Raw genomic sequence first — 27,762 nt, forward strand, 5'->3', positions numbered from 1 at the left:
AGGCCAGCTAGGAGAATAGTCCAGGTGAGTGCTGATGGTGAGCTGATTTAATATATTGGAAATTAGGGGAAAGGAAGGAAAAGGTGGTGGTAGTGAAATAGAGGCTGACTCCTAGGTTCTGGCTTATACAACTGGCCAGAGGGTGCTGCCAGCTGAGAGAATAAACTGGGAGAGATCAGGTTTGGAGAAGACTATTGGGTTCAATCATGGATAAATTGCATTTATGATCATTTTGAGTTGGGTATATATCCTGGCTAAAACAACCTAGAAGTCATGGGTATATAGATGGTAAATGAAATCGGGCATATAAAGGTGAGGAAAATGTCTGGGGTTGAGCCCTGAAGGCATCCCCATTTCCTGGTGTTATATTCCTACTTACTATAAATGTATATGACTACACATTGTTAACTACACAATTATACCTGCTTTAAAGTTCAAATACAGAAATTATAAAAAGTAAAAGTCTATTCACTCTTTGGGTAATTAGTATTAACAATTAAATCTGTACCCTTATATTTTTTATAAGAACTGGGATTACGCTAGACACACTTTTCTATAATCTGGTTTTTAAAATCAGGAATGTAGTGAGACTATTCTTCTATATCAGAGTATAGTTCTACCTTATTCATTTAAAGGGCTATGAAGTATTATCACAATTTAACCAGCTGTCCATTCCCCACTGATGGATAGTTGGATTATCTGACCATTACCTGCCCATTCAATATTCACTGTCGCCCTTCTGCTTTGCTCACTGAACCCTGATTCTGTTCCCACAGCAACGTGTTCAGCCCCAAGTGATGGTTTATGATTGACTTACGTCAACTGAGCATCATCCTGTTTCCCGCCTTTCAACTTCCCTTGCAGCTATGGGTAGTCCTGGTATCAGGTTCTGGCTAGACCCTAAGGAGAAGTCTGCTGTGAGAGCTTCTGAGTAAGCATCTGCTTTCCTCACAAAAGAGAACTAACATGAATACTGCTCTCTGTTCCCTTTGTTTCTGTTTTGAACATAAATGTGATGACTGGAGTTCCAAAAGTCATTTTGCAACTACAAAGCTATAAGCCAGCACTAAGAACAGTAAAGCAGAAAGGCAGAGAGAAAGCCTGGGCTAATACACATAGACACACACACATGAACACCAACTCATTTTAAATAATCCAAATGTATTTCCAACTTTAAAGTCTGAAAAAGTAAAATGAAATATTTTGAATCAAAGATTCAGAACACAGATACGTGATGCCCTACAAAATAATAAGCACATTTAGAATAAGATGATAGAGAAAATACTTTCAACTGTTGCTGAGAACACCTTTACGTGTTGGGTCCAGAAATGCCTTTCTGGCTCCCTGCCAAGCACATCCCTCTGTCCTGCAACTTGACAGGATGGCCTTTGTACAAAATCTCTGACACCTCTTGCTTTCCCTTGTTTGAGATTTCTATCTTCTTTTGCCTGCAATTTGAAAATGTACCAATTAGAAATAATCTTTACATGAAAAGTTGGAAGGTATTTGATTTGGGTGAGCCATTACTTTTCTTAAGTTCACAACTAGAATAAAAATGAAACATCACAAGTAAAAATTGTTCTAAAAGCAGAAAAAAAAAATCCTGAGAAAAAGTACTTCCTAGCTATTTAATTCTAGAAAACAATTTCTGTTATTTTATTCTAATGCTGATAAGTTTCTTCCGTTCTTAATTTTGCCAGCTTCTCATATTCTGGCAAAAATATAAGATGTTAGATTTCTCAAATTCAACAACTTGTAGCTCCGCTTAAAGTAAACACTTAAAGGCTATTAAATTAATAAATTTATACTGTGTGAATAAACTAAAATTTAAAATACTGACACAAAACAATTTTATGTGTAATCCAAACTGTACATAATTCACATCTATGCTTCTAAACAAATAGAAGCTCACATTTGTACTACTTTTACAGTTTCCCAAGTGCTTTTATATACATTTTCTATTTTTCTATTCAAGACAGACATGTGAGATAAATATTATTCTTATTTCACAGTTGGAAATAGACCCAGACATTATTCAGTGCTTTAACCACTATATAGTGTAGCCCTGAGACTTTAGATCTGCAAAGGGTTTTAATAATGCAAATATCACATATATTTCAATTTTTATCACCATTTTCAAGTTTCCATTTTCTTAACAAAAGAAAACAATGAAAAAAGTTTTCTGCAATCCAATAATAAAAATGGGAACTATTATACAGATAGTTGTGTACTAACCCAGTGAGTGAGATCTACCAGAAGCGAAGTTGACTTTGGGAGTCCTGTATTACCTATATATAGAGCACCAGTACCAAAACCACATTTAGATAATTTTTTATATTTTGGATAAAATAATGCAGGAAAATCCTGTTGCCTCCAAGTCTAAAGTACATGTGTTAGGGTCAGGAAGGATACAGAAAAATACTTTATCCAGGTCTGCAGTTCTAGGACCTCTGATTATCCCATCTTAGGCCTATAGGAACATGACAATTTGGTCAGATGACTCATCTTTAGTAATAAATTTTCTTTCCTCACTCTCTTTTCTTTCAAGGTACCCTGTACCACCTAGACTAGAAATTCTAACAGGTAGCCTTTCTTTCTAAATTATCCTCCCTAATGTATAATTTTTTTCAGAATTTTCCTTTCCTATTCTAAATCTTGAACACATATAGCTTATAGTCACTGCCAGAAAAGGGTCAGTTCCAGCATTAAGTTCCCAGAAAAAGCTGAGAGCAAAATTAAACAGACAAGAATAGTGGTGACCGGCAGAGAGCAGTGACACCTGCGTTCAGAACATGGCATTGCAGCTCTCCAGTATTTGAGGTTATCCTTCTGTTATTGCTCTGTCAATTTAAAAAGGAAAATTCTGGCTGGTCCTGAGTTAAAAGCAGACCAGTATGTTCAAATCATTGGTTCAGTCAATGACTCTCTTTGATGTTATAATGTTTTTACTGCATTTTAGGACACTTTCAGTACATATCTTGAGTTTGAGGCCTTGGCTAGGTAATGTGTTTGCAGTAGAAATCAGGTTTCTCTGGCACAACTCCATTGCCAGCAATGGGATTTATCAAAACTACAAATGCCAGCATATTGAATAGTTCAATATTTTACTCAATTGTTCATATCTAAATATTTCAGCTATGAAACAAACCAAAGGTCAATGCTTAATACATAGTACAAGTCAACAGATTCTTCACAGAAGAAAACAATGAAAGACTAATTTTCTACAACATGTCACCTGTTCATTAGTTCTTCAATAATATTACTTATGTTATTTCAAGGATAATAAAATTTATGCACCACTATCCATGTTTTCTCAACATTTTTATCTAAGTTCTAAAGGGCATGAAACAAGAATGTATATAGTCAGAATTGTTTTTATAAACTTTTGATGTTTTCTTGTTGCACACCTTACAATAATGAATATATGGATACAAAGACAAATGTACATTTAAGTCACTAGTGGATATATGAATTTTGCCTATATGGCTAGTTACTTATGTCGGTCTTGGAAATGACAAGATAAAATAACAAAGTTTGATAAGCTCATCCATGCCCTGTGAACTTTAATGCACTCACCAAATAACTTGACTCAGTCACTATTTATTAGTTTCAAAAAATGTTTTTTTAAAAGCTGCAAACCACACTTTATTATACACTTATGAATCATGAGGGGGTGAATGGTGATACAGTTCCCTCATGCCACTGGCCCTTTTGGAGGGAAAAGTTCTGCAATAAAATAAAAGAGTTTCCAGACTCTTTTTGTAAAAAAGCTTGAAGTGTGTACTATGACTGACCTTCACTCTACAGTCCCTTTGACCCAAGGCACGGTCCCTGGTGCATCTTTTTGAGGTTTAGTTTCTGGGAAGTTTTCAGCAAACCTCTCTCGTGCTTTCTCCCAGTTCTTCTTGCTCTTGTTTTGGAGAAGGTGAACATCTTCAATTGAGGATGGTTTGCCTGTCCCCAGGCCTGCATGTGTTCGCCGAAGCTGGAGCTGGATCTGTTACCAAAAGTTGAGCAGAAGACTTATTGTACAAAGCACACTGAAATGTGCTGTGTCCAACTTGGTACTTTAACTATAATTCTTTGATTTAGGAAAGATTGATGCAAAAGAAAAACCTGTCAAATGCATCAAATACACCCAGGAATACACGATTATATATGAAACTTAAGCTCATTTTTCTACATTGTCTTGCCTGTCAATAAGGACAGCTGACTCCACAAAAAAAGAGTGCTCCTTAAACAGCCATCACCAAATTTCATTGAAAAGCTGCAGAATCTGTCATCCCACTCTAACCAAAAGTAAAGGCAATAGATTTATTTAAACCTACTGTCCCAGCCTCAGCTAAGTAAGTGAACAGGTGGGTTAAACATTAAGAATCATAAAAAGAACTCTTGCTTATTTTCATAAAAGGAGGGGAGGACTTATTATTTTGAGAACCATTAAAAGCCACCAGTTACTGAGTGCCTAATGTATGACAGGCACCGTGTTAGGGGCTTTATCTTCATGACACCCTGAAAAATGATTATCCCAATTTTTACATGAAAACTGAAGTCCAAACTTGCCCTAAGCCTCACAAATAGTGACAGAGCACATATTCCAACCTAGGGTTGACTGTAAAACCCATGTTCTTCCCATTGTATCTCAATAAAATGAGAACATTTACATTAAACTCACAGTGATCCATTCATTATTACTTTAGGTACCAAGTAATTAGCAAGAAAGTTCTTTAGTCATGTTACTTTGTAAGGTTTTTATGAAAGATCACCCAAACCCTGATGAACTACGGGACTACAGAATTAAATCACTGTGTCATTTTGCAAATATTATTCTCTCCATTGCTTGTTACATGCTCCGATTCTTGAACCCAACACAGATTTTCCAGCTAATACAGAATCTGCTTGTTTGTAAAGTAACAATGTGACTTCCTGCAATGTTTAGTACCAGGAATAGTAAGAAAGTCATTAAATACAAATAAAACACACAGCAAAACCTTTGGCTCAGAAAACTACACTTACTATCCTAGCTTCAATGAAGGACAAAACTCTAAGAGGCTTCCTAAAAACAAAGCAAACAATGCACATACATATATATATACATATATATATCAAGTAATCACGCACACCATGAAGGCAGTAATCATGTCTGTTTTTGCTTGGTACTATACTCCTAGCACCTAAGGCAATGCCTGGCACATATTAAGTAGACAGTAAATACATCTGCTATAAGAATAAAGAATGAAAGCACAAGTCTTACCGGAGTTTTCATTCCTCCACCGTCTTTCCCTAGGCCCTCTCCTTTTTTCCAACCCATCTTCTCTAACATCTTCCGACCTTTGTTGCTGTCAGTAATTTCACTTTAAAGAAAATTAAGGCAGTTGATTTCTAAAAGACCATTTAGGTAACATTTATAATAAATGAATGTATTAAAAATAATTGGTACAACTACTTTAGAAAACTGGCGTTATCTAATAAAGTTGAAGATACACAAATTCTAATCCTACAGATACTATTTAACAGAAAAACATGTACATGGTGCACAAATAAGACATGTACAAGACTGTTTTTGCAGCAAATCTAATAATAACCACAAATCAGAAACAACCCAGATGTCCCAGATCAATGACAAAATAGATAAACTGTGGCAATTTCATAGTAGAGAATATTATACAGCAATGAAAAGAAAATATACCTAACAAAATAATGTTGGACCAAAAAAATACAGACACAAAATAATGAATTATTAAACTTCAAATTCAACAATAAGTGAAATTAATCTGTTGCTGTTAGAAAAGAAAGAATAATAGTGATTAGGAGGGAAGGTTTCTGGGGTTACTGATAATTTTCTACTTCTTGACCAAAATGCATGTATTTTACAATGTGCTAACTGTATAATATATGGATATTGATACTTACCTTTGTATACTTTTCTGTATACATTAAACATCAATAAAAACGTTAAAATAAAATGAAACAAAACCTCTCATTACTATTTGCATTTTTTTCTATATTTTACATTTTGCAATAATTTAAGGGAATTTTAATTTTATGTTCTACAAAATTAAGTTCTACAAAAATGTAAAATTAGCTCTTTAATAATTATTAACCAAGCAATGTCATACCAATGTGCTTCATTTTTTTATTTCTGCTTTCTAATTTAACTCTAATGTAATCTTCATATTCTTCAGCAATTATAACAAAATTAAAATTTTTAAAATATTTGCCATGTCGCTTAGTACCGTACTATGCCACGTGTAATATGCACTTTTTTGCCCAAATTTGTGAGGGACAAATAAGGACGTGCATTATACATGGGTAGTACTAATTCTGTATCTATATAAATGTTAAAACTGTAAGTCTAGAAATCAATAATGATATCCATATGCAAAATAATACCCTGGAATATGATAATTGGTTTTGTTGAACTTACGACAAACTTGCAACGTCTAAGAGTTCTTGGCCTTCTATGATGCGTTAAGTAGTGTAAATTTGTTACCAGTACATAAAATTTCTTGCACCTTGCATCTGTTCTTGTGTTTTGTAATTATTTGTTACATAAAATTTCTTGTACCATAATATGTTAAAAAAATAAATGCTAAAATTCCTTTATAATACAAAATACAAGTACCTAAATGTAAACAAATAAAAATTTGAATTAAGAAATTAAAACGAAAGATTTTTTTCCCTGAAAGTTTGGGCCAAAAATGTGGGTGTGCATTTTAAATGGAGTGCACCATACATGACGAAATGTGGTATACCTAATTTATAATACTATATTTTATCAAATCTGACTCCAGAAATTGTAAGATGCACTGTCATTTTATGTAGCATTAAGAAAAATTGCTGGCATGTGTAACTGTAAAACTCTATCCAAGTAGTATATCTTAGAATCAATAAAGTATGATATTTAGTCAAAATTTTGTAATGAGTTGTCAGTTCCACACAAAAGATTTAAATTTTAGTGCCGGCCGAGTGGCGCGTTGGTTAAGAACTGGCTTGGGATTCCAGAGGGCCCCAGTTCGGATCCCACATATGAGGGCCAGTGACACTGCCCTCTGCAGCTAAAATGATGAACGGCAGCTCGAACTGGGGCTGGGCTGCCGTGGGGCGCCGGCGACGGCATAGACTGCAATCCCCTGCTGCAGTGGGCTGCCATAAGCTACTGTGTATACCCGGCAGCCAGTGTGAGCAGCCAGCAGCCGCCGTGAGCGGCCATCCAGAGGCCCGTGACTGATCTGCCTCACCCAGGAAGAGCACAATGATGGTGCCAGCTTGGGCCAGTGAAGCAACATCCTCCACAACTAGACTGAAGAACAAAAAACAACAGCAACTTGTCTGTTTCCCCTCCCCCAATTCCCCAATAAAATCTTAAAAAAAAAAAAAGATTTAAATTTTAACTAAACCCAGAATTTATAGTCTATGAAAAAACATGTAGCTAATTTATGATTGAATGCAGAAATATGGTCACATGGTAGGCCTCAAAATTACATTTTGAGCCTCTGGGTACCTAGTATATAAAAGTATGTTCACTCAGTTGGGTGGCTAGCATGTTAGCTATGCATATATGTGTGTGTTTAATTATGTGTACTCACACATATGCTCAGCACTTTTCTAGGGAATAATGGAATTCTAATATTATAGGAAAATGTAAATAGATGTATTGTTTCCATCTTGTTCTAAATCATTCCTTTAAAAGCTACCTGTCAGAATATATAACCCTATAAGTCAAATTATGACTTATGAATCTGATTACAGTACAAAGAATGTTTCAAGCAATTAAAGTTAATACTTACGAATGAACAGATGCAGGAGCATCGTCTCTTTGGAAAGTTCCTTCACTTCCAATCTGCTCCCTACGTTTCCCAGCTCTATCTTTATATTTTGGATTCTTCAATGCCTTTTCATCTTCATAGTCTGTATTCTTTATAAACACAAAATATTCATTGAAAAAAACAAAGCCAATAAATAAAAATGTAATGTCTGTATATTTGTATTAGTTAGTAAATAGGGTTAGATGTGCTCTCTACTAAAGAATTAAAACAAGCCATGATGTAAATTAAGTTATATTGATAATGCTATCTTTATTCCATTCTCTTTAAAATGTTTATATTATTCCAAGTTGTACTATAACACAAATTGTATAGAATATAAATCATACATGAATTGTAATATGTAATCATAAGATACTATAGTGAAATACAGTATATTTTGACTTAATGCTGCCTACTATTCTCATATGAACTACCACTATTCAAAAAAATATGTAGGGTGGCCAGTTAGCTCAGTTGGTTAGCGCACAGGCTCGTAACAACAAGGTTGCCGGTTCAATTTCCACATGGGCCAGTGAGCTGCACCCTCTGCAACTAGATTGAAGACAACGACCTCACTTGGATGGAGCTGATGGGACCTGGAAAAACACACTGTTCCCCAACAAAATTTATTTAAAAAGAAAATATGTAGAACCACTGGGGTTGGAAATAAAATCTATTTCTACTTTTCTCTAAGGAACTGAAAGTACCAAAGGACCTAAAACAGTTTGATTACTGTGCCTTGGGGAAAAACATGTAGAAAGTCTTTTAAACAATGGATAAAAAGCAAGTACTGGGGCAGCCGGTTAGCTCAGTTGGTTGGAGTGCTGTGCTCATAACAACAAAGTTGCCGGTTCGATCCCCACATGGGCCACTGAGCTGCACCCTCCACAACTAGGTTGAAACAACTACTTGACTTGGAGCTGATGGGTCCTGGAAATACACACTGTTCCCCAATAAAATTTATTTTAAAAAAAGCAAGTACTCTTTTACCCTGGCAATAACAGCTTTTTGCTTCAATATAGCTCCATTTATATGAGTAATCAATCACTCAACAAATATTTACTGGGAAAGAGTGTGTTGAGCTCCATACTAGGTGATGGAATGCGAAGAGACTTATAATCCCGGAGGGCAGACACAGATAATCTTTTGCATGCTACGGTATGACTGGTTCAACAATAAAGGTATACATAAGATGTGGCAGTGACACAAAAGAGGAGGCAGTCAATTCAGCTTGGGGCTTCAGAGAAGACTTCTCTCCACCTTTTGTTATTACTTGCTGATCTTTATATAAAAAGTATGACAGTCATCTACAGAGATGCTAGGGGCTGCTAGAGCAATTCAAGGAAAGGACCACAGGAGTTTTTACTTAATTTTGCTTTTTATCAGAGAAGAAAAACATAGAATCACTAACCCTAATGGGTTTTCCCCCCAGAAGATACAGAAATTAAGTTAAAATTTTTGAGAAAACATTTTATTTTCTCCTTATAAATCTTCTATTTTCCTCCCAAATTAGCGCCTTGACATTTTGTTTCTATTATTTCTCTCCCTTAGTACAACAGTAACGACAAAAATACAGTTTTGCAGAATACATATTATTTTGACAGCACTTGTAGCTGGGTGACCCTTAGCTTCAGTTTCTCAAATGTAAACTAAAAATATTAATCATCTTCCTGGTCTACTTGTAGGAATAAATGGTAACATTATTTTACAGTCTGATTAAGGTATATTATCATACAATAAATTACACATAAAGTGTACAATTAGGCACTTTTGAGATAGGTATACACTAATGAAACCATCACCACAATCAAGATAATATATCCATCTCCCACAAAAGTATCCTTGTCCTTTATTGTAATCCATGCTGCATCCTTTCTCTCAGGTATCCAGACAACCACTGATCTTTCTTTCATGTGTCTGCTTGCTTTCCTAGGATTTTATATAAATAGAAGTATATACTACGTACTCATTTTGTCTGGCTTCTTTCATTCAGCATAATTGAGATTCATCCATATTGTGGCCTGTATCAATAGCTCATGCTTTTTTATTGCTAAATAGTATTTGACCATATAGACACACCATAGTTTATCCATTCAGGATGAACACATGAATTTTTTCCAGTTTTCACTATTAGAAAAAAAGCTGCTATGAACATTTGTTTACTAGTCTTTATATGAACATATGCTTTCATTTCTCTTGGAGCAGAATGGTGAATCATACAATAGGTGTATATTTAACTTTTAAAGAAACTACTAAACTGTTTTCCAAAGCAATCACACCATTTATATTCTCACCAGCAGTGTGTGAGAGTTCCAGTTCCTCCACATGCCCACCAACACTTGGTATGGTAAGTATTTTTAATTGGTTTTAATTTGCATTTCTCTAATGACTACTGATACTGATTACCTTTTCATATGTTTATTTGCCATCTGTACATCTGCTTGAAGTGTCTATTCAAACCATTTGCTTTTTTTTGCAGTTTTTTTTTTTAATAAATTTTATTGGGGAACAATGTTTTTCTAGGACCCATCAGCTCCAAGTCCAGTCACTGTTCGTTTAATCTAGCTGCAGGGTTGCATCCCACCATCCCATGCAGGAATTTAACAGGCAACCTTGTTAAGAGCATGCGCTCGAACCAACTGAGCCACCGGCCACCCCCTTTTAATCATTTTTTAACTGAACTGTTTTCTTACTGAATTTTGAGAGTTCATTATGTATTCTAGATATAAGATATATGATTTTTATCAGACATAAGATTTGAAAATATTTTTCCCAGTCAGTGGCCTATCTTTTCATTCTCTTATCAGTGTCTTTGGAAGAACAGACGTTTTGGAGGAAGTGCAACTTATTAATCTGTTCTTTTATGGATTGTGCTTTTGGTGTTAGATATCTAAAAAATCTTTGCCTAACTTTACTTTTTAAAGGTTTGCTTCTAAAAGTTTTATAGTTTTAGGTTTTAAATTCATTTCTATGATCCATTGTGAGTTCATTTTTATATATGTTATAAGGTGTGTATCAAAGTCCTTTTTGTTATTGTTGTTTTTGCCTTTGGTGATCCAATTGTTCCAGCATTGTTTGTTGAAAAAAGACCACCCTTTCTCCACCAAATTGCTTTCACACCTTTGTTGAAAGCATACACATACACATACCTATCCATATGGGTCTATTTCTGGGCTCATTATTCTGTTCCATCGACCTATTTATGCCAGTACTATACTGTCTTAATTACATTGTTTATAAGTCTTCCAATCAGGCAGCATTAGTTCTCCAACAATGTTCTTCATTGATAACATTTTAATGTAAGTTTTTAAAAAACAGAAATGGCTATTCAAATGTAGGGTATTACTATCATTTTCTACTCTAACTTCCATAGTTTTTGAGATAAAAGTAAACAACTAAAAGAAATTACATAGTAAATCTCGAAATCATTCTAAATAACTTTTTATATATAAAATGGACTATGCATATCTAAAGACATTTTTACTCAAAACCAGGTGCACAATTTAACACATGTAATAGTATTTAACATCCTTACCTGCAAACCATATTTTACTCGTATTTTCTTTAGTTCTTTTCTCCTTTCCAACTCTTTTTCCTCCTTGCTCAGTGCTGGACCAGCTAAAAGGAAAAAGCAAGTTTGGTTTAAAATAAAAACTCATTAAAACTGATAGATTTTATATAAAATTAATACTCTTATTTAATAATAAAAAATTAATAGTATTAGTATCCCATCTGCAGATTGATCAAAAGTTCAAATAAATATTAATATAAAAAAATCTTAGGTTATGATGATGTCCTTTCAGCACTGTGGTAACTAAATCAACTTGGAAAATAAACCAAAACCCAAAGATTATAGGAATGTTACAGTATAGATAGATACTAAAAGAAATACCAAACATCTTAATTTTTTTGATGATTACTGTAATAGAATTCCAAGTGCAGAAATATTGTGAAATTTCCAAAGGAACACAGGCATGTGCAAAAAAAAAAATCACAGAATCCAAGATTCATGTTATTATATAATGTGCATACTTATTTTCATAATCTAGTATAAGAAAACAAAAAACATATAATGACCATGCAGAGTTAGTATTTAGGGGAAAAACTGATAGAAAATGATGGTGTACACACAGGTGATATAGCAACATAAACTGTAAGTAGGAAAACAACCATTTCAACCAATAACTCTTAATACATTGGCCTATTATTTTCTTTGATACTATTATATGACAGAGTTAAACTGTGGATGACTTTTTCATATCAGTAAATAGATGTTAAAAGGTAACCAATCTTTATATTATATAATTATGTCACAATTACTCTTCTGAAGGACATTTAGCTACCATTGCAGTGCTGCTTCAAAAGCCTACTAAACTAGCAAAAACAGAGCTAATGATTATCTCCTGGTCAGAAAGCAACCTCATGCTGTAATAGCACAACTAAATTATTACATAGGAAAATCAACTACAATCATAATCTATTAGCCTAGGTCACAAATTTCAAATACATGTCATTTCTTAGTGTCATTTGATAATATTCACTGAAATATAAATATATCTCAATACAGTACTATATCAATTAGATTATGAAGCTGGCAGCCAACTGATTCTTTTTTAGAACACTCCAGTGAATTAAAAAATTATCAAGCCCACATATAACAATGTTTGACATACCAAAAGATTCATCTTTCTTATCAAGACGAAGGTGAGCTCTAACCTGCCCTGGTTCACAGCCATCGCAGGTGTCACTGCCAGGGTGTATGTGAAAGGACAACACCGTTTCTCCAATTTTTACTTCATCTCCATGCTCAAGTACGTAAGGGTCACATTTAGTTTTAGGCTGAGGGGGAAAATTACAAAACAAAAATCCAGGAGAGTAACATATGATTACTTTATGTCTACTGTAAATAATATCTGATTACAACAAAAAAGTATTTGAGGTGGTTCTCAATGAGATAAATACATACACATATTTCCACAACTTGAGGATGATGCATAATGTTGTTAGTGGAGAAGAAGATACCTGAACTGAGCAACTTCTAATTTTTATATTATCAAAATCCACAATCTCCCTATCCATGCCCAATCCTTTCAAAGAAATACCCAACCCAAACTTCAAACAAGCTATTACCAAAAACGAATCATAGTAAAAAAGATGAAGTGTTAAGGGGATAAGTGCATCATATTTCCCCTCTTCCCTTCTTTTCTCTTGATAATTCAGTTTTATTTCATTTTTGATTCTTATATACTAAGAACAAGGCCTCCCTTTCTCCCCTTCCAGCGCAAACTTTGCTACATGTTGCATATAGAAGAGTTAACTGAACAGACAAAGCCCCTGCCTTCAATGTGTCCAGTTTAACATTTTCATTAAAACAATTAAAAAAAAAAAACACAAAAAGAAGGGCCCCTAAAGTTTCTGTAAGAACATTTACTTTGAATAACTTTAAAATGCACTTATTTCTAAAAATAAGGCATACATACATAATTAGAAGTCAAAATTCAATAATCAAGTATCCACTTACATACTTTTTCAGCCCTGTCTGGGAACTCCCTTCCACATAATACATTTGGACTTGAACAATGATCAAAACCAAATGATATGTATAATAACTATGGCCTTTAGGAATAAAAAATTTCAGTTCAAAAACAAAAATTTCAGTTCAGTTTTTAAAAATAATGTACAAGTAATTAATTAATACATATACACTCACCTGAAGAATCTGCTTTCCATTAACAACTGTACCATTTTGACTGCCTTGATCCACAAGGACATAACTTTGTAAGTCATGGTCGAAATAAATTTCTGCATGAAACTTAAAAAAAGAAACCAGGTAATTATAAGGTAGTATACTCTTTTTAACCATAGATAACAATTTCTCTATGATAGGATGATACAATGGACTTAGTCTGGGATAATTTAACTTTTATTTTTTTTAATACTTTTTCTGAACACAAAAGTATTATAATACTTCTGGTAGAAATGTGGGCACTACAGAAAAAAAATTCACATAATTCCACTTATAACTATCATTAATAATTTAGCATGTGTCCTACCTTTCTACTTCTATAACATAGTTGCAGCTATACTATATATAAACAATTTGAAATAATTTTTTTACCTAATGTAAGTATTTTTCCATATCATTAAAAATTCTCAATACAAAAAGTGATTTGAGGGCCGGCCGAGTGGCGCGATGGTTAAGAACTCGCTTGGGATGCCAGAGGGCCCCGGTTCGGATCCCACATATGAGGGCCAGTGACACTGCCCTCTACAGCTAAGATGCTGAACAACAGCTCAACCTGGAGCTGGGCTGCTGTGAGTCGCCGGCGACGGCGTGGGCTGCAGTCCCTGTGGCAGTGGGTTGCCATGGGCTACCGTGTGTGGCCAGCAGCCAGCGTGAGCGGCCAGCAGCCGCAGTGAGCGGCCATCCAGAAGCCGGCGACTGATCTGCCTTGCCAGAGAAGAGCGCGATGATGGTGCCAACTTGGGCCAGTGAAGCGACATCCTCCACAACTAGACTGAAGAACAAAACGACAGCAACTTGTCTGTTCCCCTTTCCCCAATTCCCCAGCACTGTTCCCATCCCCCCAATTCCCCAATAAAAATCTTTAAAAAAAAAAAGTGATTTGAAACTTCTCCAAGTTTTCCAGTTTTTCAATACTCAGGACTAATCACTTTCTCCTTGCTCCACAGCATTTTGTTTATATGACACTTCCCTTGTACGAAATTACTGCTTATGTAATGTCATTGCAGTAATTGCTTATAATTACTGCTTACATTAGTTTACATTTTTGCTTACCTCTCAGTACATAATACACTGCCTCATATATACTGGACATGTACTCAATACAGGCCTAATTGAATAAAGAGCTGCAGAAATATTTAACTTCAAATTTCATATACAATACACTATGGTGGGAATGAAAATGGTGCAGCAGCTTTGGAGTGGCCTGACAGTTCCTCAAAAGTTTAAACAGAGTTACCATATGAGCCAACAATTCTACTCCTAGGCATATATCAAGAGAAATGAAAACATACATCCAAACAAAATTTGTACACAAATGTTCATAGAAGCATTATTCTTAATAGCATTATTCTTAATAGTGGAAACAATTCAAATGTCCATCAATTGATGAATAAACAAAATGTAGTATATCCATTCAATGAAATATTATTTGGCAATAAAAAGAAATGAAGTACTGACATATGCTACAACATGGATGAATCTTAAAGACATGTTAAGTGAAAAAGCTAATTACAAAAGATTACATGTTAAATGATTACTTTTATATGCAAGGTGCAAAACAGGCAAATCCACAGAGACATAAAGTAGGCTGGTGGTTGACCAGGGCCGTGGGAGTTGGAAGGAAATGAGGAGTGACTACCATGGAGTATGTTTTTATGGTGATGAAAATGTTCTAAAATTTATATGGTGATGGTTGCACAACTCAATGAATACATTAAAATCCTTTAAATTATACACTTTCAATGGGTAAATTGTATATGATATGTGGACTATCTCAACAACATTGTTCCTTAAAAATTTCATAAACATAAATTATAAAATGTTTCAAACACAAAAAGAATATACTGACTCTGTCTACCCATGACGCAGCTTTAATAAATTTTGCCATATTTGCCTCAGATGTTTACAATAAATTAACCATCGATGTGTACCACTGTCCATCACCCAACCTTCCTTTTCAAAGGTTTGATGTTTATTTAATCATGATATATCTCTTTATATTTTTACCATCTATGTATGTATCTGTAAACAATATATTTTTATGTTTGGAACTTGATATAAATGGGCCTCATACTATATGAATTTTTTATTGAAATATAATTTAGATATAGGAAATTCACAGGTCTTAAATGTATAGTTTGATGAGTTCTGACAAATATATTTCTTTTGTTTTGCACTTTTAGCTTAATATTATAAGGCAATCCAGGTGTGCACAGTTGAACCATTTTGCTGAATGGTAATCCATTATATGGATGTACCACAATCCATATATTCTTCTGATGTTGGACATCCAGGTTTTTTCCAAAATTTTACTATTTTTTAAAAATGTTTCTATGAATGTTCTTGTACATGCAGCTTTCTTGTGGACAATGCAAGTGTGTCTCTGAGATATATACTTAGGAATGAAATTGCTAAACTATAGTATATGCAAATCTTAAACTTTATTAGATACTGCCATATTGTTTTCCAAAGTGGTTATACCAATTTATATTCCCAGTAGCAGTCTACAAGAATTCTTAATTCCTCTATATATCCTTGACCAACCCTTGGTATTGTCAGAGTTTTTAATTTTTGCAAGCATAACAGATGTGAAATTAAACCTCATCATTGTGATTTTAATTTGTATTTCCCTGATTACTACTCAGGCTGAAAACTTTTCTTATATATATTAGCTGTTTGGGCTTCCTCTTCTGTAAATTTTTTCTTCATGTCTATACATTTTATTCAGTGAGATTGTTTACAATAAAACAATTGAAACTATTTAAAGTCTGTTGACTTAAAACCTTATTCCAAAGAGCTATTCTAAATTATGCTCCCAATAGGAGTGATATTTAATAAATATGATGAATGACAACTAACATCTTGGTTTCATCTGTGTTTCTTAAATTACTAGATAGATAGAATGGTTTTCATATGTTAACCATGGTATTTCCTCTACTGTGAACTGCTTATGTCCTCTACTCATTTACATATTGGTGTCACAGTAGGGTTTGAAAAAGTGAACTTGTATTAGCTTTTAAAGTGTAAAGGATATACTATGGGTGCAAAACAAAAATACACATTTTAAGAATGTTATCTATGTATTACTTTTCAAACTGAATTGAATTACGGTAGCAATGTGTAGTATGACATTCACGCAAAAGATGGTGTTAATCAAATGAATGTTACCATATTGTATTACAATTTTAATAGTTTTTTTCCCTTCTTACAATGTGTATACATTTTTTTGGCACCCTCTATACATTTCATCTTATTTGTCTGACTGTCCTAGTCAGCTTTTAAAATTTATTTAACATATAAAGAACTTCAAACTTAAATTACTCAAAATTATTTTCTCCTCTGTGCTTCTTTTTTCCATTTTTTTAAACTTAGGTCTTCTCCTATCCAGTGGTAAAATATTTGTTTCTGGGGCTGGCCGAGTGGCGCGTTGGTTAAGAGCTGGCTTGGGACTCCAGAGGACCCCGGTTCGGATCCCACATATGAGGGCCAGTGACACTGCCCTCTACAGCTAAGATGCTGAACAACAGCTCAACCTGGAGCTGTGCTGCCGTGAGCGGTGTAGGCTGCAGCCCCTGCGGCAGTGGGTTGCCATGGGCTACCGTGTGTGGCCAGCAGCCAGCGTGAGTGGCCAGCAGCCGCCGTGAGCGGCCATCCAGAAGCCGGCGACTGATCTGCTTCACCCGGGAAAAGCGCAATGATGGTGCCAACTTGGGCCAGTGAAGCAACGTCCTCCACAACTAGACTGAAGAACAAAAGGACAGCAACTTGTCTGTTCCCCTTCCCCCAATTCCCCAGCACTGTTCCCATCCCCCAATTCCCCAATAAAAATCTTTAAAAAAAAAAAAATTTGTTTCTGCTTTTTCCCCCATATTATTAAGAAATGTGTGGGGTTCTTATTTTTTTCATCCACTTGGATATTTGTAATAAATATTGTCAAACTGACAGCACACAGCTAACCTACCAGTGCACATGTTTACAAGAGAGAAAGAAAAAGCAGAAACGCTATCAGAGAACTACCTATATTTTAGATTGGAGTGGGGGAAAGGCTTCTTTGCTATTTAAGATACAGACGGGTTTTCTTCAGGGGCAAAAAAATAAAGGGTAACAGGAAAGTACAGAAGCCAGATAATTTGGTCAGAGTTAAGATTATGAGAATTTACTCCCATCTGAAGAATCCAAACATAATAAAAATGACTCGACTTTCAAACTAATGGGAAACAAATTTCATTCCAAAAAGACAAAAATCACATAAACTATATATACTGCAGATCCATAATATATAGTTCATTAAATAGAAACAAAACAGGTATGATGAAAGGTCAAAAAATAAAAAAAAATAAAGGAAAAAGGTAACAACCACAGAAGGGAGGGGGGGAAAACTACAGAAAATATATTAAACAAAAAGACAAATATGAAGTATAGAGTCTCAGTAGCTAAACCTTTTGATTTTACTTATAATTTAAATTGCAAATCTTTCCTTACAGTGTGTTTTAAAACCCAAACTGTTCTTTTTCCTGAAACCGTTACAGGTTCAATTAGGAAAAGCTGTAAACGCAGAGCCTCGGTGGAAAAGGATGGATTATTCTTGGGTTGTAAAATACTCTGGACTCAAAGTAACCATTTACTACAGTAGCCTGAATCCAGGTCTGATACATTTTTGAATTGCCATAATATCTAGTATATTTATTTCATTTAATAAATATCTGTTAAATGGGTATTACTTTAACACTTAAATTAATCCACATTTTCTACTTCTGCTCCAGACTTAAAAATCAAACATAATTTAGTTAAACCAAATTGTGATAAAGAATTTTTATTTCCTAAGCAGTGGAATAAACAAGTCTGCATTGCTTTCCTTATCATTACTACAATGGCTATTAATCTTTCTATTAAATGGGAAAAACCCTAAGCTTTCTGACATAATGATTTATAAAATTACATTTAGGGGGTCTATATCTGAAAAAAATCGAACAGCTTACCTTACTGACACCAACTTCAGGGATTCGGAGAGTATGCTCCATATCTTTTTCTCTGCAGAGTTAAGGAAGCATATATAAATGCAGCAATAGTGACATGGAAAGAATTTTTAAGATTTTGTTTGTTTTATAAAATGTTGTTTAAAAAAAAAGAATAACATTAAAATGCTAGTCTCTCTATCACATTAAGTCCAGTTTCTTTAATCCTACTCTAAATTTCCTATTTTAAAGGAGTTTCCAAAATTACTTTCATTCTTTGGTACATCTATCCCAGGCTAATAAAATTCCAGTGGGACAAAATATCTTTTGTACTAATGTCAATTATTTATCCCAGACTGTTGACTGTGTTCCCATTTCTAGTGCTACATATAAAAGGAGCATACTATTCTCCAAAAATTTAAAATTAGGATGTTGCATAGAATCTGAATTAAGGATAGATAATCTTTCCCATTAGGAAGAAAGAAAATTACCCTACTCGTGATTAAAACCTACCTCTCTAGCGAGCTGGTTATGGACTACAAAGCGGTAAAGGAAAAGAGGCAGAGAAGGAGGCCAATTCTGGGTTTAGGTAAGTAATTTAAACCTAAAAAAGGCAGTAAAAAAGGTAAGAAAATGACAAAAATCTCTGTGGAAGGTATCACCAAGATTTTATCTCTACACAGGCAGTCCCCTTTGGCAACTATGAAGTTATATCCTCAACTGATTTCCAAAAGCAAGTGACAAACGGTAAGTGTCAGTGATATTTTTTGAGTGGGAGAGGGAGGGACATGGATGGCATCCTTTTGCCTATTCAACGAGTACCATACACATTTCATAACTGCTCAAGAAATATACAATCCACCAGAATACAACAAGTATACAAATATAAAAATATTAAACATTTTACCTTCCAATTGTAGCAGGGTTTACAGCTGTAATAATAAAAAGTGAGCCTGTCTGCAACACTGGTGATCTAATAACAATTACTCTAATACATGGCGGCCAAATTTTTTCTTCATCTGCCAGAGAAACAAGTAGGTAAATATTAATTCAAATGCTATGAAAAAAAATTTGAAACGTCTACAGATAGTAGGAGGCATTCATAAAATAAAAATGTATTGATCAAAAATCTTAATTCTGGGGCTGGCCAAGTGGTGCATTGGTTAAGAGCTGGCTTGCGACGCCATCTCTGAGCAGCAGGGCCCCAGTTCAGATCCCACATGATGGCCAGTGATGCTGCGCCCTCTACAGCTAAGATGGTCAACAACAGTTCAACCCGCAGCTGGGCTCCCATGAGGCGATAGCGTAGGCTGCAGCCCCCTGCTGCAGTGGGCTGCAGTGAGCTGTTGTGAGCGGCCGTCCAATGGCCGCCGACCAATCTGCCTCACCCTGGAAGAGCACAATGATCATAATACCAACATGGGCCAGTGAAGTGGCATCCTCCACAACTAGACTGAAGAACAGAAGGACAGCAACTTGTCTGTTCCCCTTCCCCAATTCCCCAATGCTGTTCCCCTCCCCCAATTCCCCAATAAAATCTTTAAAAAAAAAAAAAAGAATAAAATAAGCTCATATACCCTAATATAAAATCCTGGGTTTTAAAAGTATGCCTTTATATTCTCAAGTAAAAAAATATTAGATTTACCCTAATACCTATGTAGCTGAATTCATGGACTACACTTTTTGAAGACAATTTGCGTCTTCCCCCTCAATTATAAAAGTAGATTACAAATACCTAACCCACTAAAACAGACTTAATACATATTTTAGGATTAGAACATAGGTAACTTGGTTTCGTGTTCTACTGACTAGGCCATTCAATGCAATGAAACGTTAAGGTCCAGTATTAGTCACTTATTCACATCCTACTCTCTAAAAATAACCAAGTGGCAGCCCACATAATTTTTAGTAATGTCATTCACATCATCAGCTTAAAATAATCAGTTTACTTTTTGGCAAACATATTATATGAGTTGCTAGCGTCTTTAACTGTGTTGCTCTTTTACAATGACCAGGCTGGGTTATTTCTGCAAAACTGAATAATGGTTATTTCCTCACCTTCATCCTCAGTGTCTTCTGCAGTTACATTGTCTTCACTGGTAATGTCTTCGTCATAACTGTCCTCGGTCTGAGAGTCTGTAATTTCACCTTCTTCTGGCTCGCTATCAGTCTCTATGATTTTCTCATCTTTAAATGAAGTCGAATTGTAGATGTTTTCATTAAGAGGAGATTCTCTAGTCTTTCCGCTAACTGGAACAGTGAATTTAGGGGAACTATTTTTGTAATGAAGGTCTATCTTGGCCTTCTTTTTCACATTTGCAAAATCGTCTCCCTCACTGCAGCTTATATGGTCCACACTGGATGTTTTTTGATCTTCTGAATTCAAATCCTGGAAAGAGGTGGGTGGGGAGGCAGAAACGGGAGAATAATCTTAAATATGACCATCTTATAATGTTTAATGCTAAATGTTTCAATGAATTAGTGAAGATATATATATACAGTGAAATAACAATGGTTACTATCTTTACCCCCTCTTCTGCTCATGTTCCCTTTCTTGGTTAGGAACATTACCATCCACTTATCATCCAAATCAAAAATCTCAGTTATCTTTACATCCCCTTAATCACTACATGAAATCAATTACCAAGCACTATAGACTATGTTTACAGTTTATCCCAATTCTATCTGCTTATCTATTCTCAATGTCCTCAACTGTCTCAGTCCAGACCCTCATTTATCACTTATTGCTTGGACCAGGTGACAGTCTAGACCAATGCTGCCCAATAAAAATATAACGCAAGCCAAATTTATAATTTAAATTTTTCTAATAGCCATATTAAAAAGGTTTTGAAAAGCAGGAGAAATTCATTTTATTATTTTATCTAGCCCAGTATTTACAAAATATCTTCATTTAATATGTATTAACATTTAATCAATACAAAAATTACCAATGAAAGATTTTACATGGGCTTTTTGTACTGTCTTCAAAATTGACAGTAGTTTTTACACTTACAACACATCTTAATTAGGACCAGCTACATTTCCAGTGCTCAATAGCCACACGTAGCTAGTGGCTACCTTATTAGACAGTGCAGACCTAGAGAATACATCTACCCTAAACTTTCTTTGTGAACTTTTAACCAATTATCAAGTCAACACATAAAATACAGAACTGGCATTGATTACAGCAGAGATTTAAAGATCCTAATGTACCTAATGTAGCAGAACAGTAGTTTTGCTAAAATTTAGTACTTTATTGAGTTGGTTTGTTAATACACAACAGTTTAAAGTATCGATGGATCAGTTATACCTCTTATACAAAATTACAACTTACCTGGCATAAGCCTTTTATTATTTATGATACAATTATATTGGGCATGCCTTACAACATATGAACAAATCTATTATGTTAACCTTAGAAGAAGCAGAGAGTTATTTTCCTCTTTTTTCTTTGGTTTGTAGCAAACTAAATTTTCTTTCTACCTTAGAGCCACATGATGAAATGAATTCATTATGTTCTTCTGTTATTTTATAAAATATGAGAGCATCTGAAACTCATATTTTTAATAGCGACATAAATTCAGTTTAGAGACTGGCTAAACACTCACAGTGTGACAAACTATACACACTTCCAGCAATAGAAACTCACCAAGGACAAGAACAAGGGCAAGGAGCTGAACAATCATGAGCTTTAAAGGCCATTGTGAATTATAACAAAAAATTTCCCTATCTACATATACGTTTTAAAAAAGCAGTTTCTAATCTTGTATATCTTATTATTATTACTGCTTGTAAAACATATGCAAAATAAAAATGAGTGAAATTAACAGAAGTGCTTTTTAAAAATTATTTGCCAGTCCAGAATGTTAAATATCCATTAATAGATAAGAAGGGGGCCTACGTGTGGGCACTGAGGCATACATGCATATTTCAAGTTACTTACTCCACTTTGCTCACTCTACTCCTTTCCTTCCACATACTCACCACCTACATAGAGTGAGGCTCAGAGTATCTCAAAAAATAAAGAAAAGGTGAGGATGTCTTAACTGATCTATCAGGCTTCACAGCTATTTTTAAGAATCCTGAAAGAACTCTCGAAATTCCATCAGGAATGTTTCTATAAAGTCCCTGTCCTGGAGTTTACATATTTTCGAAGGACAGTAAAGATGAGTAGTTATAGGAGCTAAACTGAACCAAAATCTCAAAAATGCTTTCAAATTTCATTATCTAGCTTGTCAGGAAGGGCCATCTGATGACCCCTACATGTTCTTTTCTCATTGCTAAGGAATACTTTCACAACCTATCCTGTTAAACAGTTCAACCACTAGTAACAGGTAGGAATCATTAAAACAGCATTCTTGAAAGCAAACAGAAAACCCATTTTTAGTATTTTAGGCACATACTCTTCTATTCCTAGGTATTTTCAGTGAAAATAATAGAGAAATAAAAACAAATCAAATAAAGAATATAAAATAAATCCAACAAAATCTCAATTACATATTTGAACTTTAGTATTATACATTTAAAAGCTTTTTTCTTTGGTTAAGAAGAGAAAAACATGAGGCAGAATTTTAAGAGTAAAGTATCAAATAGTTACCACAATTCACAAAATGCCAAAACAACAAATAAGCCTCCATTCCTGTCTATAAACCACCAACCTTATCCACAGAATGAGTAGAAAAACAGCATTAATAACATTTTTTATATTTTCCTTCTTTCAATTTAACATTATATCATTAGCATTTTTGAAATTCCCTTCAGTCTTTATAACTATCATTTTAAGGCCTAAATAATGCTTTTTCAATTAAATGTATTTTCATTTTCTTAACCAATATCTGTGGGCCATTTGAACTCTTAATTTTTTTCTGCTCTTATAAATATTACTATATAATTATACAAAGGCACTTTTATTTCTTTGGGCTTAAAAAACTAGTAATTACCAGAAACGAGATTTTCCAATTAAAAAAATAGCAACACTTTTAAGGTTATTGATACAAATAGCCAATTTTCCAATAAGATACCAATTTATACCCCTAATAAATATGTACCTACTGTATATTTGCCAGAAATGGATGGGGTTTTTTTTATTTTTGCTAACATAATAGGTAAAAATTGCTCAATATGACTAAGAAAATTGAACTTTTATCACATCTACTTACAAATTGCTTTTATTGTAAATTGTGCATTGACATCAACTCATCAGTTGAGGGTTGGGAAATTCTTCTCCCAAATTATGTAACACTAGAGTATTTTATCTGAACTAAATCTACCTCCTTTAAACTTTTAAGAAATTCCTTTAACTTCTAGTGACTGAGAAAAGTCTGTTTGCCCCATGTGAACGCTTCTTGGTTAATAAATTCTGATATTTTATTATCTTAGTGGACATGTTTAAAATATAGAGTTAGTGAATGATTTTTAGTTTCATCAAAAAATTTTGGCTTAATTATGATACACCATTACATAAATTTAAAAAATGAAGACAATACCTTTTCCTCATTTGTTGTAGAAGAATCTGGATCCTTTCTTCTCTTCTTCAACTTTTTATCTTTACTTTGTTTTGTGCCAGAAGTCTGATAAGGTTGCAGATCTACTCGAGAATGAAATTGATATCGACCACTTTCCACATCACAGTAGTAATAAATTCCAGTGGAAGGGTCATAATACAGTTGATTTTCCTTTCAAAGTCAAGAAAACAGTAAGTTCTATTTATGTAAGATGAAATAAAAAAGAAAAATAATCTTAATAGAAATGTCAAATTTATTCAAATGCAGTGAATGTTTGTTTCTTTTAAGATAATGAATAAAAATATCAGAAAGAAAAATGCTTGTAATTTTCCGAAATACTTTACCATTCCGTATCTGCTCTAATTTCCCTAATGTGAAAAATGAGTACATTTGGGCCGACCGAGTGGAATGTTGGTTAAGAGCTGGCTTGGGACACCAGCTCTGAGCAGCAGAGCCCCAGTTCAGATCCCACATGAGGGCCAGTGACACTGCCCTCTACAGCTACGATGGTGAACAACAGCTCAACCTGGAGATGGGCTGCCATGAGTCACCGGCGACGGCATAGGCTGCAGTTGAGGCTGCAGTGGGCTGCCATAAGCTACTGTGAATGACCGGCAGCCAGCGTGAGCGGCCGGCAGCCAGTGTGAGCTGCCAAGAGCCGCTGTGAGCGGCCGTCCAGAGGCCGGCGACCCATCTGCCTCATCCGGGAAGAGCGCAATAATAATACCAACATGGGCCAGTGAAGCAACATCCTCCACAACTAGACTGAAGAACAAAAGGACAACAACTTGTCTGTTCCCCTTCCCCGATTCCCCAATAAAATCTTAAAAAAATAAAAATAAAAAAAAGAGTACATTTAAATATTAAATTACATCATGAAATTGCCAACATTTGACCATTTTTTAACTTACAGAAACAGCAATTTCATATGGTTCAACTTAATACATTAACAAACAATGATAAATCTTTTAGGAGTTATGAAAACTAAGGTATCCATCACATAATAAAAGCAATTCCAGGCTCATTATCCTTATTACACGATAATGGTTTGGTAGTATAAACCCCCAAATCCTTCTTTCAATGTCATAAAATAAAAATTTTCCTTTTAATGTTCATGACTAAAAGTTCTAAAGAAAAATTTGAAAATAAAGTTAACTTCATAAATACTGCAACATAACATTCTATATAAAGAAATCGATTTTAAAAAATCATCTTCACTAATTCTACAGTAAGTAAAGATGAGTAAAGCAGCCATGCAAAAATGTATTTTAGCAAATTACGGAAAAAAACTAGAAAGATAAAATTATGTAGTCATCTGCATTTATCAGATACTGGCCAGTACTCTATAACCAAGAGTTAACTGAAAGTCTGTTATTTTCTTTTCATCATAAACCCATGCAGATAAGACCTGGAAACATCTTATGATGTGTTGAGGTTCAGCAACTAAAACTTACTGAAAAAGAATAATTTATTTTTCCAATTGTTGATACTATTGCAATTTAATGTCTTTAATCTATTTTGCAGATCTCTTACAAAAAAAATTTTTTTTTTAAATTGGGGAATTGAGGGAGGGGAACAGTGTTGGGGAATTGGGGAGGGGGACCAGCCAAGCCGTTGTTCTTCAATCTTAGTTGTGGAGGGCGCCAGTTGCCATGTGGCTGCCCATCGGCAGCTCATGGCCTGTGTTCCAACTTAGTTGCAGATGGGCATAGCCACCATCCCATGCGGGAGTCAAACCAGCAACCTTGTTGTTAAGAGCGCGTGCTCTATCCACTGGGCCATCCAGGTGGCAGCTAAGCTCAAGGTGCCGAGTTCAGTCTTAGTTGCAGGCGGGCGAAGACCACCATCAAACAGGCAATCTCGTTATGAGCACATAACAGCTCTCACCAGCTGAGCCATCCTGCCACCTGTGGGAAGCTCAGCGGCAGCTCAGCTCGGGCGCAGTGTCACTGGCATGTGGGAATCGAACTAGCGGCCCTGTTGCTCAGAGCTCGTGGTCTTAAGCTAACTCTTAACCAACTGAGCCACTCAGCCGGCCCTTGCAAAAATATTTTAAATTCTGTTTTTCCCTTAACTAAAACTGAATGGAAGCATTCTAATCTTTATTTCTAGTGACAACAGAACTTTTATAATTCAAATCTTTTTAATCTGTTATGTCTTTCAGTCCAAAATATACAGTTTCAAAAATATTTCTTAAATTTTATTTAATTAAAAATGAAAACTGGCACAATAAAAATGGTAAAACAATGAAGTCCCTAACTTACTGAGGCATATAACCTGCAGAATGCAACTAATCAATAACAGATGTCAGAAAGAAAGATACAGAAAGGAAGGTAGAAGAATGACAAAGACTAATGTCATATACTTGGAAACTCTGTATTTTCTTAGAAACCAAACAAGTACTAGCTACTCTCTTTGGTAATAAGAGTTTAAACATTAATTTTCTGAGTATAACTAGCATTGTCAATTAGCATATTCCTATGAAAGAAATCCTTCTCTTTACAAAGGATTTACAAAGTTAACAACAGTTCCAGTAAATGGAGTGATGCTTCACCTTTGGGCACTACATTCTGTAATTCCTGAGGACCAGATCACATGCTGAGACCATTAAGGTTGAGGTATGTGGGTATGTGAGTTCTGTCATCATTGACATCAAATCTTGAATAAAATCAAATTAAGTATAAGACTTCAACAGCCATAACACTGTATTATAATCAAGAACTTAATTTTCTGGTTCTGTCCTAGTCAGTGGTCCATTACATTTCTGATTCCATACGAACTACCTAGTTCTCATTGTTAACAGATTGATTTTAAAAAAGTGAAATGTTTAAAAGTCACAGAATATAGAACACTAATAATAAACATGCTATTGAGAATTCAAGAAAAAGACTCCCTCTGTGGTCTCAAATGGATTCATAAAGTACTTAAAACAAAAAAAAAAATCTTACCCCAAACCTAGAATTAACAATGTGACTTTCTTATAAATGGTATGAAAAAATGTTAGTTTAGTTTCTTAAACATTTTACAACAATGTAGCTAATTGTCTGCTTTTATTAATAAATGCTAACATTTTTGTATGTTACTTTATGTATAAAAGGTTATTAGACCTCTCTAAAATATTAATCTATAATAATCACAATTAACTTATTTAATTAAAAAACCTAGAAGTATAGCATCATAAGCTATTTTATAATTCTTTACTCTTATGAAATAGCTTTCAATCAAACATATTTTTAAACATCGCTTCTTGCTTTTCTTAGTTCAGCTTAGGGTTTAATATTTGGTATCAAGCAGCTAAGTATACAACCACACAGGATTAAAAGGTCTGAAATACTTACAGAATCATAATAGAAACCAGTGCTGTGGTCAAAATACAGTCCAGTATTCTCATCATAACTAAATCCAGTCTGTGATACAGCAGCTTCTGCTGCAGCTCTCAAACTTTCAGCTAGTGATGAACCTTCTAAAGATGTATCTTCTGTTGCTAATGCAGATGCTGGCTCCTACGTAAGACACATTCATGTCAAGTAAGACAAAAACTTCCTTATATCAACTTAAAAGTTAGCAGAATTCGAAACAATAAATAGACTTGAAAGCTATTTTAAATAACAAGACTTTAATTTCTGCAATGAAAGCGGTTTACAATTTGATCCATTTAAAAAAATATTTACTAGTATATAAGTTAATTCAATTTTAACCCAATTTTGAAGACACTAGAAGTGAGTGACTATTACTCAAAAATAAATGCA

At 34.5% G+C, this 27,762-nt stretch overlaps 1 protein-coding gene across 3 annotated transcripts in view; it reads right to left on the reverse strand.

Moving 5' to 3' along the window:
* Positions 1 to 1,141: 1,141 nt before the first annotated feature.
* Positions 1,142 to 27,762, reverse strand: part of AGGF1 (angiogenic factor with G-patch and FHA domains 1) — a 37,232-nt gene continuing 10,611 nt past the window's right edge. The window contains exons 4-15 of one of the 3 annotated variants that reach the window (XM_019641081.1): positions 27,352 to 27,516; positions 23,996 to 24,184; positions 20,568 to 20,898; positions 19,417 to 19,528; positions 18,548 to 18,585; positions 13,519 to 13,625; positions 12,482 to 12,647; positions 11,344 to 11,426; positions 7,791 to 7,918; positions 5,255 to 5,354; positions 3,795 to 3,997; positions 1,142 to 1,448 (exon numbers count right to left, since the gene is read on the reverse strand). In XM_019641081.1, coding sequence (XP_019496626.1) covers positions 3,797 to 3,997; positions 5,255 to 5,354; positions 7,791 to 7,918; positions 11,344 to 11,426; positions 12,482 to 12,647; positions 13,519 to 13,625; positions 18,548 to 18,585; positions 19,417 to 19,528; positions 20,568 to 20,898; positions 23,996 to 24,184; positions 27,352 to 27,516 — 1,620 coding nt within the window. In that variant the 3' untranslated portion in view covers positions 1,142 to 1,448; positions 3,795 to 3,796. Of the gene's footprint in view, positions 3,998 to 5,254; positions 5,355 to 7,790; positions 7,919 to 11,343; positions 11,427 to 12,481; positions 12,648 to 13,518; positions 13,626 to 18,533; positions 18,586 to 19,416; positions 19,529 to 20,567; positions 20,899 to 23,995; positions 24,185 to 27,351; positions 27,517 to 27,762 lie in introns of all 3 variants that reach the window. The other 2 variants (XM_019641078.1, XM_019641079.1) reach the window with 2 other exon arrangements.

Source organism: Hipposideros armiger, unplaced genomic scaffold (assembly GCF_001890085.2).
Source record: "Hipposideros armiger isolate ML-2016 unplaced genomic scaffold, ASM189008v1 scaffold_55, whole genome shotgun sequence".
NCBI classification, from domain to species: Eukaryota; Metazoa; Chordata; class Mammalia; order Chiroptera; family Hipposideridae; genus Hipposideros; species Hipposideros armiger.